The 21,312-nt window shown below is 45.5% G+C and overlaps 1 protein-coding gene and 1 non-coding gene across 2 annotated transcripts in view; both read right to left on the bottom strand.

Moving 5' to 3' along the window:
* Window positions 1–968: 968 nt before the first annotated feature.
* On the bottom strand, window positions 969–1,072 carry LOC130884559 (U6 spliceosomal RNA). Its single transcript, XR_009058079.1, has one exon. It is a non-coding gene; the product is annotated as a U6 spliceosomal RNA (small nuclear RNA).
* Window positions 1,073–2,476: 1,404 nt separating this feature from the next.
* Window positions 2,477–21,312, bottom strand: part of Scp2 (sterol carrier protein 2) — a 78,666-nt gene continuing 59,830 nt past the window's right edge. Inside the window, exons 14-16 of the mRNA XM_057783891.1 lie at window positions 17,064–17,193; window positions 5,971–6,050; window positions 2,477–3,441 (exon numbers count right to left, since the gene is read on the bottom strand). Coding sequence (XP_057639874.1) covers window positions 3,346–3,441; window positions 5,971–6,050; window positions 17,064–17,193 — 306 coding nt within the window. The 3' untranslated portion in view covers window positions 2,477–3,345. The remainder of the gene's footprint in view (window positions 3,442–5,970; window positions 6,051–17,063; window positions 17,194–21,312) is intronic.

Genomic DNA, 21,312 nt, shown 5'->3' with positions numbered 1-21,312 from the left:
CTGGGCTACAGAAGACTGTCTCAAACAAACAAAAACTTTAATTATTACTGTCTAATCTTCATCACTTCATGAAATAGTTATTGGGGCTGGTTAAGAGCTCACACTGCTCTTTGTGCACAAGATCCAAATGTACATCTCCAAATAGCTCAGCTCAGCTCACCTTGTCAACTCAACACATTCCTTAATATTTCTACTTCAGTATTTCTTGGACACCCCAGACTTAAGTTCGAAAGATAAGTGTTCAAACACTCCTGTTTCAGGTTTCGCTGTGGTCGGCTAGGGCCCGCCCTGGTAGAAGCTAGTCACAGGCAGCGGTCTCACCTGGGGCTCCAGTCGCCAGGTTCTGCCAGCTACCGCTACTTCTGCCTGCCTTGCTAACATCTGTCTCCACCACTGACAGACGCCTTGGTAGAGAGCACCAACCCCTTGCATTTCGACAACCACTTTGCTCAGGATGTCACCCCACACCCGTGAGGGTGGAGGCTGAAACCATGACTGAAACGGTTTAGCCAATGACTTCTGGGGTGACTTGCCGTGGGCGTGGTTCTCTCTGGAGACGGGACCAGATAAGACCTAGAAGGGTCACGTGTGCTCTCTTGGGTGGTCAGAACTGGAGCAAGCTTTGCGGTTGGTCCTCATCACCCACGGGAGACAGACAGGACTGCAGCAGCTGGATCAGCAGTGATGTCTGCTTTGTTCTGTATTCGTGAGTTTGTTTTCCACTGCACCCCTTAATAAACTGTTCAGTAGACTTTTGTGGGTTCTTGCTTCACATGTGGGGATCATCATCTGGTCATAGATACCCCACCTCCATCCTCTCCTGATACATGTAGGGTTTTGAAGTTAAGTGTGACACATGACTTTCTTGTTTTCTGTTCTAATAAGACTAAATTTATTCAATATCCTAATAAAAGGTTTGACTGCAAGTATCCAACAGTTTAAAACTATAAAACAGATCTGTAAGGTTTAAAAACCGGGAACACTTCTCAAATTCGTATGTTACCCTTGCACAGGGCCATGCCAATCATCTCTAGATCATTCCAGTTTAGTAACTGTGCTGCCAAATGAGCACACGGACTTTGAACAAAGACATGGGATCAAAAGCTTTAAGAACACTACCTTCTCCTCTTCCTCTGCCATGGTCGCAAGGTGGACAGCAGGAGAGTGACCACCACGTGAAGCCCTGTCTTCAGCTCCCGGCCGGCTGCACTGAGAATAACCACCTTACAAGTGCTCGACAGAACGAACCAGACCTACGGTAAGGGACTCCAGCCCCTTCTCCTCTCCTCTTGGGCCTGTCCTTCCGCTCAGCGTAGTCTACTCATGTTGACCCCTTGCAGGTTTTAGGAGTCACCTTTTAACTCAACATCCTTTACTTCGTTCTACCCTTCCTAGCCTTCCATTCTCAGCTTAAAAATGGCTTTCACAGGTGTCTCTAACCACACTGCAAAGGCCTGTCCCCGTGGCCTCCGTCATGGCACCCGTCACTTGGCACGCAGCACTGCAGTCTGGAGTAACTGTTCATCTCTCTGTCCCCCTGACTGGACTGAAAACAACATCGGGAAGAGATCACTGGCATCTCTGAATTTGCACTGTGCTGTTTCTATGTAGGGCCTTCTATCTTTCTGATCATCCTAAGGCCTATAGCTAGAACCTCTTGTTATGTAGGACCAGAGAGGACAGACGGGAACAAATACAAACTACAGAGAAATCAGGCATTTTACTTTCTTTGTGGTCTTTCTTCTCAGAGTAGGAAGCCACTCTGACTAGGAAGTGGATCCACTCCTCGAATCCGTCTATGGGACTTGAGGTCGACCTGCTGTGGTTTCATTTATCACCAAATGTCCTGCTGGTCATAGAACACAGAATGCTAATGGTCTCAGGGACCTGAGTGAGTTCTGACCACACTACCAAGGACCACGAACACTTAAGATGAATCAAACAACCCAATTTTTAACCTCTGATCTCCTTTGGGTGAAGGGACAACATAAGCTGGGCCTACTGGGCATGATGTCACACACCTGTGATCCCAACACTTAGGAGGCAGACACAGGAGGATTATCACAAGTTCAAGACCAACTTGGGTTATGTGGAGAGTTCAGGTCAGTTAGAATAACATAGTAAGACTCTGTCTCAAACCCCCTCTCCAAAAAGCATTCACTCAAGCCAGGGACTGCTGAGCTCCCATGAGAAGACTAGCCTTTCAGGAGACCGTGACTTAACTCTCCCTTTAACGGCTCAGAAACCAGGGCCCAGGCAAGCAGCTGTTTACTAGTCTAAGGGAGGCAGTCTCTTGGTCAAGTGTCCTTCCCAAGTGTCCCACCTCCCCAGTCAAGAACTAGCGACTGTCTGAGAGCAGCTGCTGGATCATGTCCAGATAACATCTGGGTTCCAAAGCCCAGTGTTTCCTTTGCTCCACAGACTAGAGAACACCAGGCAAAAAGAACAAATACAATAAAAACAAAGGAGATAAGGAAGAGCTATTTTAATTTTCTTTTTAAATCTTCTAAAAGCATTATTTTTATCCAAACCTAAGTTATAACAAAGAGCATTAGAATCAAGAAAAATAGAAAGATAAATGCAGACAATTGAGTGTATGAAAAAGGAAAATTATGAGACTCAGTTTATGAAGTTAAAATTTGAAACTTGTGCCTCTGAAAGAGATGTTATTCAATTATTTTTAGCAATGGCATCCAACGGCTCTAATACCCTGAATTTTTAAAGAATACCCATTTTAAAAACATATTTTAAAAATAGCCCTGTTCAGCTGTAAATTCTATCTAAGCTCTGACCATAACTCTTGTATTTTATTTGGGAAGAAAAGAACTGTTTCTGATGGCATGAAATGCACATTTTCAAAAAAAAAATTTTTTTAAGAGTTTAGAATTTTATTTTAAGAACTATTAGGGACAACTTGATGCAGGTAATTAAGTGCAAGACACGAACTCCTGGTCAACTCCGGAAGTCTGCTTCTTCTCCAGTCCCCTAGGAACTCTCACACCAAGTGTTCCGCACAATGGTCCTTAGATATACTTCTAAGCAAAGCAAGAGCTTTGTTTACAGTCTTCGGATTTCACTGTTCTGAATTTTATTCTGAAACTCAAATTTACCCCAAACCATCATTGCTACAGTAGCTTTGTCATGCACAACCATATGCAAGTCCTCAGAGCAGCAGTGGTAGCTGGGAGGCCCCATTCACCTCCAGCTCCGGAAAAACATGATTGGTCACACCCGCTCAGCAACAAATCTACCTCCCGCTATTCAGAAGTGTCATCTAAGTCCTGATAATGGCCGTGGACGGCTACGTATCTACATCTGACGAGCCGAGGTTGCCGGAGGAGCTCCTCACAGCTTAGCTTTGCCGGGCTGAAGCTGAAGGTTCTGCAGTTTCATCGCCAGCCCCATGTTACCAGCGATTTTCAATTTACCTTGAAAGAAGGCCTGTGAGTAATAAAAAACAAAATGCATGAGTCGGTGGGTTTCGTTCAGCATTTGCTAGTGTTTCTAGACTGTTCAGGCCTTAATTTTCTGCAAAATACAAACCTTAGCTTTCTGGAACAGATTTAGAACAAGATCCCTTGAAAAGAAGAATTCCCAACGACCATGCTTTATATAAATGGAAGGGAGCAGAATTCCCAAATTCCCTTCTCTTAAAAGCTGGGTCTCTCTACTTCAAATGCGAAGCAGAACAGATCAATATTAGACGAATTTTCTTTAAAACATCACATATGGGCTTAAAATATGAAATGAGATTTGCAGGAGGTTGTTGGGAGAGAAAGCACACTGAGAACCCATTTAGAAGGTCCGGGGATTCAGTGGACGGTTGAAACTCCACCACTGACTCTGCTCTGCTCAGCTCTCCCCAGAGGGCTGGTCTCTGCAGAGGACAGGCCCGCCCCCTGTTCACAAGTGTTCCAGTTCCTCGGGCACAGTGAGAAGCCTCAGCCACTCTGAAGGGCAGAGCCACAAACTGTTCCATTTAACAAGACTGCGGATTAGATCATATGACATTTGCTAAATTTACTGTGCAACAAAACCCTAGGGAGACTCAGAAGTAGCAAAATGAGGGATATACATGATTCCTGCTATGACTTTAGTGTTTTAACTCAGTCTCTGAAATAAGGAAGAGCTGGCTGAGAAAGGTTTCTGGGAGTCTCAGAAGCAAGCAGCCTTGCTGGATTCTTCCAGGCCCTGTTAGGGATCACTAACACTCCCATTCCCCCAGCAGGGACAAACTAAATATTTCCTTTCTATATGGCACAATGCCGTCTGTCTGATGACTTAAAGGTCAGGTGTCTCGGAACACAATATATTTAACGTATGTTATTTAAAAATACAAACCAGCTATACAGCAGAAACGCACCACCCTGGCCTTTTAAAGCTACAGGAGGAAACAATGGAGAAGGCTTGAGTGTCATCATAAGACTCCAAGCCAGGTTAATCTGGCCCACAGGTTCTTTGTCTGTGCTTTTCTGCTGGCCAGATCACCACTTTGTTTCAACTACAGCCAAACACTGAATTTCCACTGTATTTAAAGATTCCCAGTCAAATCCTCTACTAAGCATCAGGAAAGGCCATTAGCACACCAACAGAAAAGTCTGCTGCTCTAATCTTCAGATCCTCTGGGTGCTACAGGTGCTGAAGGAAAAGCCGCTGACACCAGGCCTGCCCGCCCCTGTAGATAAAATACAGAACAGGGGCACCGGATGTGTGAAGGGCGAACCTCTGCCAGGGCTGTGGGGTGTGCACAGAATGGGCTCAGCAGCTGGGAAGAAGATGACAGCCAGCTCCTGTGCTGATGGCCTGTCCCATCCAGGTTTCTGGAGGACTGTGGGCGGTGACATCAGTGCCAGGGCAAGTGTGGCAGGGAAGCAGCACAGGTGCACACTGCTCGGTCATGGCATTACTGAGACACACTTAGTGGCTAAGAAACCCCACTTAAAAAGGAATAGGAACAGGAGCCAGATTTAGTTTTGTTCAATCATGAGTTACCGGGAAAACGAGAAACAAGGTCAAAACCAGCTAGGACCACAACAACAAAATGAAGTCAGAATAGAAGGGAAGGCTTGGTATAGCTAGTCCTCTCGACCCTGTTAATAAAGAAGGAAGGCTTCCTTAACAACTCTGGGTCCAGGAGAACCACATGAGGCATGTGTGCGTTTTAGATAAATACACTCTATAATCTAACAACTGTTGATAGCAACCTAGACCATCAGGCATTGTACTGCTGGAGAGAGACAAAAATATGTGCTTCGTCTTCTGTGGCTCGGGATCTAATGGGATGAGACAGACCTAGGACAAGGGCTAAGCTCAGCCAGAAGAGGGACAGTCCTGGAGGAGCTGAACTGAAAAGGCAAGATTATCAAGGAATGGGTGTAGGAAAAGAAAAGAACTTGGTCACCAAGAGGGGCACAGGAAGCCCTTTTTGTGTTCACCATCATCTCTTCTTCTCTCAAAGTGTTCCTTTCGACCATGCCTTGCTAACTCTGTATGTTAAGCCTTTCCTGAAGCTGTTCCTTGGGCTCACAACAAGCCAGGTACGGCACCTTAGATCTTACCATGGATCTTACCAGCTGTGCTTGGTACATACACCATGCATGCAGTGTGTATATGTGTGTGTGTGTGTGCCAAGGGCAGAGGTCAACAGAGGGTTGCTCTCCACCTTCCTTTCTGAGACAGGTCCTCTCACTGTGAGTTCCAGGGATTTGTACGTCTCTGCCTCCCCAGCACTGAGATTACAGACATGTACTGCCATGTCCAGCTTCTTTACATGGGTGCTGGCGATCCAAACTCAGGTTCTCATGTTTGTGCAGCATGCACTTTAGAGATTAAACTATCTCCCTGGCCTCTGCACTGAATGCATACAAACCTGTTTCTTATCAAACTGAGTGCAGGGACTACTCCAGTTCATCTGGTACTTCTAATAAACAGGTCAGTGATGCTCCACAAATGCCTGCCCATCATACTTACCGACTGAGGATTCATTTTACCAGTCATCATAGCCAGCAAGTCTGAGTCAGCCATGGTGATTGTGCAGTCAGCCTTCTTATCTAAAGGAGAGAAGAAGGAACATTCAGGAACACGACACTTGGAGATCACCCCTTGCATGAGAATCACAGTTGAGCAGCAAGAGGACATGGGCCCTCAGGAACATTTCTGTTGCAGTCTGGTAAGATGGGGTAACCTAGATGCTCAATAACAGGAATGAGCTAGGAAAGCATGGCAGCCGTGGTCCAAAAGGTGAAGGTGTTGTATTTGTGCCGACGACGATAGAGAGGCAGTTACAAAGTAAGCCTCAAGAATGATACCGTTCTTGCTTAAAAATGGTATTCAATGATAGAAATAAAAGGAAAACAACTGTCTTGTCAGATACTGATATGCCACTGTTACTGTGGTTGGCAGACTCGGGTGGCCCTCCTTATGATCCCTGCCGACCGTTTGGGCCAGTGTGAGCGGGACCTGTGCCTTGCTGCAGCCTAGGGAGTGTAGCGACAGTGCTGGAAGGGAACCAGGGATTTAACGCTAGATAAGCACCACCTCGCTAGCAGGCTCACACTCGCGCCCCTCTTGGCTCTGAGCAGCTGGTACATATGAGCGTCCCTTAGAGAGGGCCATACTTTCCAAGGAGCTGGGGGCAACTGAAGTTACTAAAGCTGCTGTTCTCACAGCCACAGGAAATACAGTCTGCCAACAACCTGGGTTAGCCTGGATGCCGAAACCAATCAAGCCTCCAGATGGGCCTAATTCTGGCCAATAATTTGATGCAGTTTTATGCAACCCTGTGCAGAGAATTGAGCTAGGCTGTCATCAGCTCCTTAACCACTGGAAACACGGGAGGTGATAAAGAAAAGTGGCTCCCCCCGACTATGTAGCCCAGACCGGCTCCAAATTGAGATTACAAGCACACGCCACCAAGCCTGCTAATGGGTATATATTCTTTTAAGACATTAAAGTCATAATTTGCTTTGCAGTAAGGAAAATTAACATAATCACATAAATATTGGGTTAACCAACATTTTTTGTAAAAGATCAGACACCAAATATTGTAGGCTTTGGAGGTCACCAGGAATCTGTCACAGTTATGCTTGCTATTCTATATAGCGCAAAAGCAGTTATAGATAAAATGCAAATGAGTATCTAGGCCCAGTAAAGAGTGTTCTTTCGTTTTCTTTGTGTTTTTGCATTTACTTATTCATTTTAGGGTACTGTGTGTTCATGTGCATGTGTGCACACTTATGCCCATGTATGACATAGTATGCATACATCAGAAGACAACTTGATAGAGTGAACTTTCTCTTTCTACTGTGAGTTCTGAACTCAAGTTGTCAGGCTTGGAGGCAAGTCTCTACCCACTGGCCTTTCACCAGCTTCCCCAACAAACAATTTTAGAGCAGTGTCAGATGGAGGGAACGGTACCTGCAACTCACAAATCTACAGACAATTTGCATCTAGAATACTGAAAGAATTCCTACCACTCAGCTGCCAGAAGTTAGGTGAGGGGCTGGGTAATGGCACAGGTGCTGAACAAGTGTAAGGACCTGAGTTCAGATTCCCAGCACCTACATAAAAATCGGGTGTAGCTGGAAAGCAGGGCATGTCTTTAATCCCAGCATTTGAGAGGCAGAGGCAGGTGGATCTCTGAGTTTGAGGCCAGCCTGGGCTACAGAGCAAGTTCAAGCACAGTCAGAGCTATACAGAGAAACCCTTAGCACTCTGGTGGGGAGCGGGGGAGGGGCGGAGAGAGATCTGAAGATCATCAAGGCTTGCTCCAAGTTTACATTCAGTGGGAGACTCTGTCTCAAAGGAACAAGGCAAAGTGACACCAATGTCCTACTCTGGACCCCATATGTGTGCACTTGCACGGACTCATACAAATATGCAAGGTGGTCCTGAAACTCACTAGGCAGATTAGGCTGGCCTTGAATTTACAGAGATCTGCCTGTCTCTGTCTCCCAAACGCTGGGATTGAAGGTGTATGCCAACATGGCCCTGCCTAAAAGGGTTTTTGTTTTGATTTGTTTTAGGGTAAATTTTGCTGAATATAAATTATAGCCTGACAGACATGACTTTATCATGTTCCTAGTACCATAAAAATCGTGAGGCAACTGAACATAAACCAGGGCACTCAGTAAAACCCTGACTGATGCACTTTGAACACTCCCACGCAGAGAAAAGTCCAAAGTCGTGACAAAATGCCCAGAGCAGCTTTCCTTAGAAAGGCCTAAATCAGAAATGAGGCAAGCTCACCCGACAGCGACTAAACGCTGGGGTTCGGCATGGGAACCACTTTACTGGTTCCTGCCCTGCTGAGCAAGGAGCCCAGCACTACACAGAAGCAAATGTGGGATGAATCCATCAACAGGTTCGCAGTAAGTAAAACTCCACAATCTGTGGGACAGAATTTGGACCGAGGCTTCCCTTTGGGGTGGATGTGTTAGGAGGCTCTGGGGAGGCTCTGGAAGCTGAAATGCAGCAGCATTCCGAAGCATCCCCATCCGGGAGGTGTGTCGGTCTGCAAACATTCATCAAGACAGTACCTCAGATCCACGTCCTTTGCCACAGCCTAGGCTTCAGTAAAAGTTACCCAAGTAAAACAGAGGAAGAAAACAGGCAGTGGGCTAGATTTGGTCCGTAGTTTGCCACTTCCTAGACTAGATGGTAGAGTTGGGGGTCGGAAACACCTACCCTAATTTTATTTCTCCATCTTTTTCTAACCTTTTATACTAAGTGTACATTACTTACATAGTGCCTTAAAAGTACTGATTTTGGTATTATCAATGTGTGATGATAGAGAAAAGACTGGACAGCAAAGACTTAACATCTCATTGTTAAGTTAGTCATGATGACTGTGGGCAATGAGATGTTGCCAGCAGAAAAGGACAAACTCGAAGAAATCGAATTTCTTAGCAGTCGGTGTTTTAGGCAGTGTAACAGGGTTTCAACAGTTGGCTCCTGATCTTACAAGCGATTAGCACAAATAAAAGTTGACCTTTTCCCCAAACCAAATCACCTTCTACCCTCTATTTTTTACTTATTACATTTATCTGAAACTACACTATGTAACTTATGTGTGTTTTCTATCCGTATTTGTACAAAGAGTGAAATCTCAAGGGGCAGGACCTACCTCAGTTTAACTTACTGTTCTGCCCCCAAGTCCCAGGAGGGGATGTCACAAATACAGAGCAGACAATAAATTGCTGAGATAATCTGGACCCCAAGAAAAGAGAGAGGGGCCAGGAGTGAGAACCAAGGCAAGCCTGGGGTGCAAATAATGCCTTGTCTCTGAAAGACAGGAGAGCTCAGAAGTTAAGAGTGTGTACCGCTCTTACAGGGGACCCACTTTCAGCTCCCAGCACCCAGATCAGGGTGAGCTGGAGATTTACGGCCCTGGGCTCCTCAGGCACCTGCTGGCATATGCACATCCCCACACAGAGATACAGACATAAACACATAATTAAGAAGAAAAAACTTAAAAAAGAGAGAGATGACTTACCAGGCATGGTGGCACACACCTTTAATCTTAGCACTTGAAAGGCAGACACAGGCAGATCTCTGTGAGTTCGAGGCCAGCCTGCTCTACAAAGAGTTCCAAACCAGCCAGGCTTTTTTTGTTTTGTTTTGTTTTTTTTCTTACATAGAGAAACCCTGTCTTAGAGGAAAAGAGACAGAGACAGAGAGACAGAAAGAGAAGGTGCCTGACATGGTGATATACACCTTTAAACACAGCACTTAGGAGAGAGAGGCCAGCCTGGTCTACCTAAGGAATTCCAGGAGAGCCAGGGCACATAGTGAGATTCTGTCTCAAAAAGGAGGAGGAGGAGGAAAGGGGACAGGGTAAAGCATCAGGGACGGCACACCCACACCCACATCACTAAATAACTAAAGTAAGACGGAGAGAAGCTTTCGCAGTAGGTTTTACAGTTTGGGGACTGGCATCCAATGGCCATTCCACTAAGCTGCAAACAACATTTCTAATTATAGGGCGAAAGGTCTGAAACTTTAAAAATGAAGACAATTTACTGCCTAGAAAATCAAATCCTACTGCAAATACAGAATATCAAAGAGTAGGGAGGAGACAGGGCTGCTAACTAGCTGTAACAGCTGGACCTGATCCTGTCATTTCCAGGAAGGATTCTTGGGCACGAGGCAAGTGACTTTGGGAAGTGACATCCGCAGTGACCGATCTACTGCGCTCTCACCATGCTGAGCATGGCATGCCTCTGTTCTGAGCTTTATAAACCCTGTGCAGGTGAGAGATACCAAATAACTCACCTAAAATCACACAGCAGATGCATCTAAGAAAAATCAGTATTTACTATATTGATCCACAGAGTCTCGCGATGCTAGGTGCTGCACCACACTGAATTCCCACAGAGCTCTCCCAACAGAAACCTGTTTTCCAGAGGAGACAACTAGGTGCAGGGAAGGACTGCACCTCGCCTGAGAGACTGGGCCAGGAGCTGAATCCAGAGGCTTTCCCTACTCTGCTGTCCATAAGGGATCAGTGGGAGAACTTAGCGAGGGCAGAAGGAAGGAATGAAGCAATAACTCGTGGCATCAGAAGCTAGCTTCTGGGAGACGCTATGTGAGGGCTTAAGGAAATCAAGGGAGAGAAGGAACTGATGGAGAAGGCAACAGAAAGCATCCAAGAATCGAGCAGAGATGATGCAGAACACATTTACAAGTGTCTAACAATCACGTGTATTCCTCCATCACACTCTTAGACAGCAGATGAAATACGTGTAGAAACCTTACTTTTTAACAGGAACAAAACTCTCTGATGCCAGGGACCAGAAGAACTAGCGATTCTCCTCATGGTGCCAGTTCAAACTAGGACATGCTTCTGAGGCTTTAACATAGCTGATACCTAACAAATGGGCATATGCTGTGGATGTAAGAGGGACTGGCAGTTTCCAGGGGTGGCTTTCACAGACTAAGCCCACATTTCAACTCGACTCCTGGCTGCCAACAGGTGTCAGGTTTACCTTGTCCCAGGTTACCGCCATTCAGATCTGGACAGGGCACATAAAAGGGGAGAGCACATGGCAGCAGGTGTTTGTGCAGGGAGCGAGGCCTTTCTGACATTACTCAATAGCCTTCTAGAGCAAACCATCTTTTATGACCAAACAACTAGCTAAATGGAAGAGCAAAGGAAAACTTTTAAAATTACTTTAGCAACTGTCAGGAAATTATTAAACTTTATTTTTATTGTCACTGCTGCTAGATACAATGGCCCATGCCTTTAATCCCGTACTTGGAGGCAGAGGCAGGCAGATCTCTACCAAAGCCAATCCTAACTACATAGCAAGTTCTAGGCCAGCCAAGGACACATAGTGAGATTCCCCCCCTCCACCAAAAAGCCACTGCTATATTCTCCAAAGCACCTTCCATTTTTAAGAGCTGCATTTAGAGGACACCTTTAAAAGCTTTTCTTCCTATACCACTTCATCAGGGCATGGAATGCAAACAGTTTCTCTGCTCACTCATTGAGGGGGTTGACTATGTATAATTCAGGAATCTTTGCGGAAAAGCCACTCTGCCGTACCTGGCAGGCTTCCCATTCGTTGGTCCTATTCAACAGTGCACAAAGCACTTCTCTTGTTCCAAATGCTTCACACCAATCCAGGATCTCAGGCAACCACCCCCTCCCTCTGGAGAGTCTGGATACCTAAGTAAAAGTACAGGGAAAGGAGCGTCCACCCCTTGTAAGAACACTCCTCCACCTGTGCCGAGGACATGCTCTCCTCCAGGGCTGGGTCAGGGACAGCATCACCTCTCTTCCCTCTGCACAGCCTCCAGGTCCCCCCAGTCAAATGTTCCAGCACCCCCCCTCAAACACTCACTTTGCTCTCTGCCACACCAAGCTGTCACTCAAGGCCATGGTGACACCATCGTCCTAAATGTTCTTTCTGGCCCTGCTCACTCCCTTCCAGTCATCAGGCCAATTACATCTTACAGGGAAGCGTGGCTAGGTCATGTGGTCACAGCTTGACCCCAGCTGGTGACACCACTGAGAGGTGACTGGGCTGTGAGGGCTCAAGATTCTTCACTTCTTCACAGGAGTGGGTGGCTGAATGGACCACTAGGAGGTGGGGCCTGATTAGAAAGTCACTCCCCGTGGGCGTGTCTCTGAGGGTACAGTATGATCCTGCTGCCTTCCTGCTCTCTGATTCCTGGCTGACGCGCAGTGAGCAGCTTTTGTCTATCATGTTCTCCCACTGCTATGTTTTCCCTCATCGAGTATGAGCCTGCTGCCCTTAAAACTGTGAGCCAGCCGGGCGGTGGTGGCACATGCCTTCAATCTAATCCCAGCACTCGGGAGGCAGAGGCAGGCGGATCTCTGTGAGTTTGAGGCCAGCCTGGTCTACAGAGGGAGTTCCAGGACAGGCTCCAAAGCTGCAGAGAGAAACCCTGTCTCAAAAAAACAATAAAGAAAAGAAAAGACAAGACAACGGTGAGTCAAGCAAATGTTTGTCTTTCTCTTGTGCCCTCACAGCACTGGAGCCGACTAGTGTAGTCACAGCACCTGCTTGTACTCCAAAACAAAGTTCCTACTATGGCATTTATTTAATTTTTAGTTAAAAAAAGTAAGTATTTTATGTGTGTGGGTGTTTTGGCTGCACATATGTCTGTGCACCACATGTGCCTGGTGCCTACAGAGGTCAAAAGAGGGTGTCTGATCCTTTGAAACTGGAGTTACGGACAGCTATGAGCTGAACCTGAGTCCTCTGCAAGAACAGCCAGCTCTGTGAACCTCTGAGTCATCTCTCCAACCCCAAGCTCTCTCCACATGACACGTTTGTCTCCTACCCACAGTGGGACCTGCCAGGGTCACTCGCACTGTAAATCTTTTAAGGGAATCCCCAGCCTTTAGTGTAGTGTGATTATCTCAGGAAAATATCCCGTTCTGCTGGGCATTTCGAACTGTGGATTACTATGAGGAGTATTTCCTCCTAAGCTGCACTGTTTAACTAAAACAATCATAGTTTAAATAGAATTTTAATAATTAAGAGTTTTAAACAAATATAGTGAAGGATTAAGATAGCGGTTAGTTTAATGGGAAAATTAATATAGGAAAAGGTAGGATAGAGTGTTGTCCCACCCTGATAAAGCAGGGGCTGCAGAGGATAGGAAATAAGAACAAGGAAGAGTCACGCAGCTAGGACTCATGGATTTCTCTTGAGGAGCTATATAGACTATGGCTTAGGTTAATGATTACGAAAAACAACTGTGTCCCAGAAGTTAGGCTAGCTCAAATTCTTTTAATCTTAATGAATACATGTTCACAGGTTTTGACGAGCATCATAGCTAAAACAAAGCTTTAAATAATGACTTAAGGTTAGGTTAAGATGCTTTTGTTAATGGCTTTGTGATGTGGGATGTCCTTCTGCATATGTGTTGCTATTATTAGTTGATGAATAAAGCTGTTTGGGCCAACGGCTTAGCAAAGTACAGTCAGGCGGGAAATCTGAAGTGAGAGAGAGAGAGTAGGTGGAGTCAAGGAAACTCCACATAGCTGCTGAAGGAGAAGGATGCTGGAACTTTACCGGTAGGCCACAGTCTCGTGGTAATACACAGATGAATAGACATGGGTTAATTTAAGAAGTAAGAGCTATCTAGGAATATGCCTAAGCTATTGGTCTAACAGTATTGTAATTAATACAGTTTCTGTGTGATTATTTGGGTCTGGGTGGCCAGAAAATGAACAAGCAGTCTTCGATTACAGCTCTAAGATAAAAAATCTTGGGGAACAATTTAAAGTTTAGAAAGACACATAGTTGAGTGAGGGACTTGTTGAGGTCAAGAAACAAGAACAAAGACAGCCCGGTTATTATTAGCTGACGTGCCTTTCTTGCTAGGATGGGTTGGTGATCAAAAGTGATGATTAATTCCTTGTACCTATTTCTGCCCTGATATGAAAACTGTTGATGAGGAGAGATGGCTCAGCATTTAAGAGCACTCGCTGCTCTTCCAGAGGAAACATGTTCAATTCCTAGCACCCACATGGCAGCTCACAACTATCTGTAACTCCAGTTCAAGGGGACCCAACACACATGGCAAACCACCAATATATACATAAAATAAAGTTAAATTAAGAACAAACTGATGAATGGGTATGCACCTTAGGGATTGAAAGTAGAGTCGACTGTTTTTCATATATAAAAGTTTAAATTTGTAAGCTGGATGGTGGTAGCACAGGCCTTTAATCCAGGCACTCAGGAGGCAGAGGTGGGCAGATCTCTGTGAGTTCAAGGCCAGCCTGGTCTACAGAGCAACTTCCAGGACAGGCTCCAAAGCTACAGAGAAACCTTGTCTTGAAAAAAAGTTTAGATTTATGATTCTTTTAAGATTTTTGATAAGATTACCTTTCAAGATAAATAATAAAGCAATAGATCCTTCCTTTGTAACTGCAAAATTCAGCCGCCAGTAAAAGAACTGGCTGAGAAAAATACTTTGCTTGTTCACACTCTGTTAACCTATAACAAGTTGTTTGGACATGAATGTATGTGGGTTCTTGAGAATAATTTGCTTTTCACTGTAATAGGTAAAATGTTTAATCAAGTAAGGATATGGGAAACACAATGTTCATTGTACATTTTTACTTGTATTCATTGGAATCATTCACTTGAAAAATAGAATGCAACCACACTGTAATTTTATAGTGCTTGAAAGATTTTGCTGGAGTACACAGGCTGTAAGGGAAGTTAAGAGCACACAGAAGGAATACATTTGGATGGAGGTAAGAAAAGAAATAAAAGATGATAGAGAGACCCTAAAGTGTGTGTGTGTGTGTGTGTCCCTTTCGCGGGCCCCAGGGCATTAAGTTTTATTCCCCCAGACAGAAAAGTCAACTTGAGTGATTAGTTTGCCAACTCTGGGGAGGGAGAGCAGCAGTGAATGAGAGTGGTGAGCACTCTCGAGAAAATAAGTGTGGACAGGAAAGTACTCGCTGAGAAGGGAACTTTCAGGCAAAGATGAGGCCATGAAGCTCTCTGGGGAAGACGATCACAGACAGACAGGACAGACAGAAATCCCAATCAGAACACCCTATGCTCAAGCTATAACAGGAGGCCGGTCACTAAGGCCAGTGAGGGAGAACACAGTAAGATAAGCCAGCCAGATTGTCTGGTGTCATCACAGAAACTCTGATTCTGCTTGGAGTGGAAGGCTGGCTTTGAGCAGAGAAGGATATAAATCCGACTCGGCTGCTGCGTGAAGAACTGTGAAGGGCAAGGACAGGAACAGAGACACAAAGCTCAGATCCAGTGGGACGTGGTAGAAAACAGGATTATGGAGTATGAGAAGAAGAGGGGCCAAGGATGACCTCACAGCTCTTGGACTAAGAACTAAGAAAACACAGCTTATTGAGAAGAGGGCAGACCACAGGAGAACATGCTTTAAGGGGAGTGGGGGCCCAGAGTTCTGTCACACACACAAACCTTTAAGGTACCTGTTAGGTGCTGACATGGTTTAATGTGCCCTCTAAAACACACTAAAATCTAGTGTCTAATGTAACAGTATTAAGTGGTAAAGCCTTTTAAAGGGGCTGAGGGTTATGAAGTCTCTGCCCTCATCAACAGATAGAGTCCATTACCTCAGGAGTAGGCTCCTGGACAAACAAGGACGGAGTTCAGCTCCCACCCTTCCCTCCTGTTTAGCCCACTTCCTGTGACCTTCCACTGCAGCAGATCACAGTAAGAAAGCCTCTCCCCAGATGCAGCTGCTCCATGTGGAGCTCCAGCCTCCAAAACGGGAGCCAACTAAACTTACTGTTTACAATTTACCCAGTCTGTGGTATTTTGTTATAGCAGCAGACAATGCCCTAAGACAGGTGTCCATGCACAGCTGTCAACTAGACAGCTACACAGACACCTCTGGATTCAGTGTGGGTCCATGTTCAACACATAAACCTGGGAGTCATCAGCACTTGTTTTCAGAACACAAGGCTACATGAGATCCCCAGGGAGTGAATGAACCAGAACTAAGCCTTGCAACACTCTGATGCGTAGAACTTAGGAGATGGAGAAATTATCAAGAGAGGCCAAAATGAGCAGCCAGTAAAAAACAAAGAACAAAAAACCCTGAACATGTGACATGAAGGCTGGAATTAACAACTGTATCCAGCATGGTGGCAATCACTGGGGACCTTAGCAAGAACAAATCTGGGAGAGATCAGGACAAAAGCTAGATGGAATGGGTTCAAGAAAGATCTGGATGAGAGGAAGGAGAGCTAGTGAACGTGGCTGGCTCTCCTGAGACCATCCACCACGCAATGGGCAATGTGACCTCAAGCTAATCAAGAGAGAAGGCTCTCCAGTCCCACATACCCTCCAAAGCAAGCAATGTTTATGGCCATTTATAGGTAAGAAAACTGAAGCCTGGCACGCTGGCTAATTTAAGTCAACCTGACACAGGCTAGTCATCTGAAAAGAGGGAAGCTGATAAAGAAAATGGCTCTAAGAGATGAGGCTGCGGGCAAGCCTGTGGGACATTTTCTTAATCAGTGATTGAGGGAGGAGGGCCCAGCCCATTGTGGGTGGGGCCACCCCTGGGCTGGTGGTCCTGGGTTCTATAAGAAAGCAGACTGAGCGACTATGGGGGGCAAGCCAGTAAGTGGGCCTCCTCCATGGCCTCTGCATCAGCTCCTGCCTCTTGGTTCCTGCCCTGCTTGAATTCCTGCTCTCACTGTTTTTGAGGATGAACTATTATATGAACTGTTAGTGAAATAAACCCTTCCCTCCCCAAGTTGCTTTTGGTCACTGCATTTCATCACAGTAATAGAAGCCCTACTTATACACTCAGAGAGTTTAAATAACTAGACCAAAGTCAAAATTGAAGTGATCAAGCCAGATGTGTCTACGTCCAGTCGAAGACTAGGAGTCCCCCAACTTTGCAGAGGTGGTCTGAACCTACATCTCTTCCCAAGGACAGAGCAATCTTTTCAAGGATTTGTAACCTCTACCGCAGGCCGTTGTGGGGACACCAAAGCAGACTCTAATTTCCCCTGCTGAAAGCCCCTGTGAACTCGTCACTGCTCTAAGTGAAGTCACTATGGCACCGACCTGAGTTGGGAAGCACCGACCCTCTGCCGTTCTTCACGTCCACCACCCAGGTGGCTTCTTTGCCGCCTGGGCCATCCTTCACTTTGAAGGCAAAAATACCACCGATTTTCTTCACGAACTGCTCCCCTTCCTGCAAACAGAAGTAACAAAGGGTGTTACCTTACGTCTCTTCCTCTGGCTTTAAATCAATATTTTAACAGGTACATGCGAGCAGCCAGGGCGGCGGAATCCCCAGACTTCCATAGGCTCTTTACTCAAGAAAGTAGGGCAACAATTCTCCCATCTGTCAACTCTGAGAAACAGCTTATAGATGGTAAGAAGGGGTCAAAGGCATGGCAGCGTGCTCTGGTGAGAACACCTTGGTTTGCCTCAGCGGTTTGAGATTCCTTCTGGCCTGTCTAAATGTATACACGCCAGCCTTTGATCCAAAGTCAGTTCCTTAACTCCTAATTTTGGTTCCCCACAATCAAAACTTAAAGTGATTCTGAAACCAAAATTTTCCTTGAAAGCTCAATTCCTGTCTTAGTATAAGGAACTATATAAATAATATCTTATTTGCCTCTTAATTTTGGATCTTGGGAATGCAATCGCCTAACACAGAAAACGTCACAGCGATCTCTGGTGGGCAGGTTTCTCTTCTCCATCCTCGGTGTTTCTCACTTCATCCCCACTCCTAAACGTTTGTGGCCCTTGACGCTGCTGTAGGCACCAGGATGAGGGTAGCGAGGGAGTCAGAGCACAGGCTGGCAGTCTTCTACCCTGACTAAACCATCCAATAAAGGGGCACAGAGACACAGGCGCCACTGGCAGCGCAGACAATGAGAGGAGACAGCGGCACGTGTGCCCAGCTCTAAAGAAAAGCAGGGGCTGGGTAGGTGGCTTAGTGTTGCTGATGACCAGAGTCTAATCCCCAGAGCCCAATATGAAGGCAGGAGGAGAACAGGCTCCACAAAGGTGTCCTCTCCTCCGACCTCCACAGTTGTGTCGTGGCACACACACCCCTCTCCCAGATCATGCACACAGACACTAACGGTAAATAAAATTTCTAATAAAAAAAAAGAAAACCAGAATGTGGAGAGGTGGACAGTGGTTAAAAGGTGGCTGTTCTTCCAGATGACCCAGGTTCAATTCCAAGCAACCACATAGTGGCTCACAATCATCTGTAACTCCAGCTCCAGGGAATCCAGCACTCTCTTCTGGCCTCCATGGGCACCAGGCATGCACACAGTACAAAGACATGCATATAGGCAAAAATACCCATAGACATATGCAAAACCAATGCAAAAATAAATTCACTTTTAAAAAGGAAGCCCAAAGCAGCAGAATTAATTTTTTGAAATCTTTTTCTTTAGAGAAGAAATACATTCATTATAGAAAAATTAACAAATATTAATAAGGAAAAAGAAGAAAACTCAAGTCATTTCTAATTTTACCATATAAAGAAAAAAAACCACAGCTGGTATGAATTCTTTTTTCCCCACACATAGTTTTAAAAACAGATGTGATGGCTGGCGTGGTAGTGTTATCCTTGAATTCTGTCACTCAAAAGGTGGAGGCAGGTGGATCTCTGTGAGTTCTAGGCCAGCCTGGTCTATATACGCAGGTTCCAAAACAGTCAGGGCTATACAGAGTCACTCTGAATCCAGTGGGGTGGAGGTGGAAAGTGGGTGTGATGGCATGTATGATGTAATCCTGCTGAGGTAGGAGGTTCAAGGCCAGCCTGGGCCGGGGGCTTGAGTTCTAGGACAGCCTAGGCTACATAATGAGAGCCCAATCAAAAAGAGGCGGGAGCATGTACTATTCGGGGATTAAAGGAATGTATCACCATGTCCTGGCCCTTTTCTTTCTTTCTTTCTTTAGTTCTTTTTTTTTTTTTTTTTTTTTGGTTTTTCGAGACAGGGTTTCTCTGTAGCTTTGGAGCTTGTCCTGGAACTTGCTCTATAGACCAGGCTGGCCTTGAACTCACAAAGATCCACCTACCTTTGCCTCCCAAGTGCTGAGATTAAAGATGAGTGCCACCACCACCCGCCTCCCTAAGCAGTGCTAGGATTATAAACAAGGGTGACCATACCCAGCAACATTTCTAGATGCGTTTATTCCTAGGCATTTTATAATAATATACTTTTCATTATACTTTATGGCTAAAATATTACAGATACATAGACAATATGCTAATTTTCTTATGCTTATTCTGGAACTAGTTCGTTTTTGAGTTCTCCTTTAGATTCTTCTTCATTTCAGAATTAAAACATCCCTGCAGTAGTTGGTATATCAAGGGTTCTCCCTCCCTGTTCATTCCCTTAACAGAGATTAAAGTGGCCACTGTGTTCAGACCTTGTAATGAGCACCTGAAATACTCAAAGGCTTATTTCCCTGGAGGGATTTACAGCAGCTGGTACTACACGCTAACCTCTGTTTCTATGTGTGCAGAATCACAGGAACCACGGCCCACATTTGTGTTTTCTCTCTCTCTCTCTCTCTCTCTCTCTCTCTCTCTCTCTCTCTCTCTCTCTCTCTCTCTCCTCTCTCTCTCTCTCTCTCTCTCTCTCTCTCTCTCTGTGTGTGTGTGTGTGTGTGTGTGTGTAACAGCAACTGAGGTATGATTAAGATCCTACAAGACTCACTCTGTGAGGTTACACAGTTTGGTAACTTTTCTTTAGTACATTATAAGATGCACACAACAGTTAATCTTCATTACCAACTGACAGAAATTAGAATCGTCTCATAGTCTGTGAGTGCATTTCCAGAGGTTTAACTGAGGAGAGAAGCCTCACCCTGGATGTGCGTGGCATCGTCCTATGTGCTAGGATCCAAGACCAAATAAAAAGAGAAGCAGGCTGAAGGCCAGCACTTCTTTCTCTGCTAGCATCTGCTCTTGGCTGCAGATGCGATATGACTCACACTCCTGCCACCAGGCCTTCCCATCATGTTCAGACTGTGCCCTTCTTAAACCATGAGCCAAAACAAATCCTTCTCTCCTTCTACTGCGGTGTCAAGAATGCGGCCACAGAGATGGGGAGAGTGACGAACATACAATGTGCCACCCCACATCACTATTGCAGAACACTTCATTTTCTCACGGAAACTGACACCCATTTGCAGTCCGTCACCATTTTTTGACACTAGCTTCTAAAAACCACAAGCCTACTTTGTTTCTATAAACTGGCTCATTCTGAACATTTCCTATAAATAGAACCATACGGTGTGTTCTTTTGTGAGTGGCCTGTCTCACACAGCATGTTCTCAAGGTAAATGCTGGATCAGCCAGGACCAGTCTGCTCTCCTTCCTACGGTCAGATAATATTCTACTGAATGTGGCTTATCTTGTTTGTTTATGTTTGTGTTGTGTTGTGTGCATGTGTGTCTGTGGTACATGCTGTGTACACATGGGGGAAGGGGTGTTCACTCATGCAGGCACACGTGGATGCCAGAGGCTGATGTCTTTCTCACCTGCTTTTCTACTTTGTTTCTTTTTTTATTTTTCTTTTTTGGTTTTTCTCTATTTTTTTGGTCCCTTTATGTAGCCCTGGCTGTTCTGGATCTCACGCTATAGACCAGGCTGACCTCGAACTCACGAAGATCCACCTGCCTCTGCCTCCAAAGTGCTGGGGTTAAAGGTATGCTCCACTACACCCAGCTTCCACCTTCTTGAGACAAGGTCTCTCACTGGGCCTAGAGTTCAAGGTCTTAGCTAGACTGGCTAGCCAGCAAACTCCCAGGACCCATGTGCACTCTCCCAACGTTTTGATGTTGACAAAGCTCTACTTTCTCTTAGCTAGGTAGCTAGAAGGAAATTGCTGGATCATTGGGTGCTGCTTGACTCTTCAAAGAACTAACCATTTTTACTAAAGTAGTTACACTGATACTCCAACCCTAGTAAGGTGATCTGGGGTTCAAATTTCTCTGCATCATCACCCTGAGTGTTACCTTTTATTAGTCAGTCCACTGGGTGTTGGTCTTTTTCTTATAGAGAAAATCACCCTTTCTTATTTCACTATTATTACCCTCCAGCCTACCAGAAGGCAGCCAGGGGTCTTACAGCAAAGAAGCTGTTCTAAAGTACTTTGTCTGCACCTACGTTTCTCAGTAGTCACAGGTTCATCTCCCCTCAGTTTTAAAGATTAAACTCAAGCCAGGTTTCCTGTGGGGCCAGTGATCAGTGAATGACTGTTTACAGATGTGTCTGCTCACAGTGTCTCACCAGTGAGCCAGGGCAGACACCACTGAGTTACATACAGCGGGGCAAGCC

This window comes from Chionomys nivalis, chromosome 11 (assembly GCF_950005125.1).
Source record: "Chionomys nivalis chromosome 11, mChiNiv1.1, whole genome shotgun sequence".
NCBI lineage: Eukaryota > Metazoa > Chordata > Mammalia > Rodentia > Cricetidae > Chionomys > Chionomys nivalis.
Note: the sequence above shows the minus strand (reverse complement) of the source record. Positions and strands in the feature narration are given on the sequence as shown.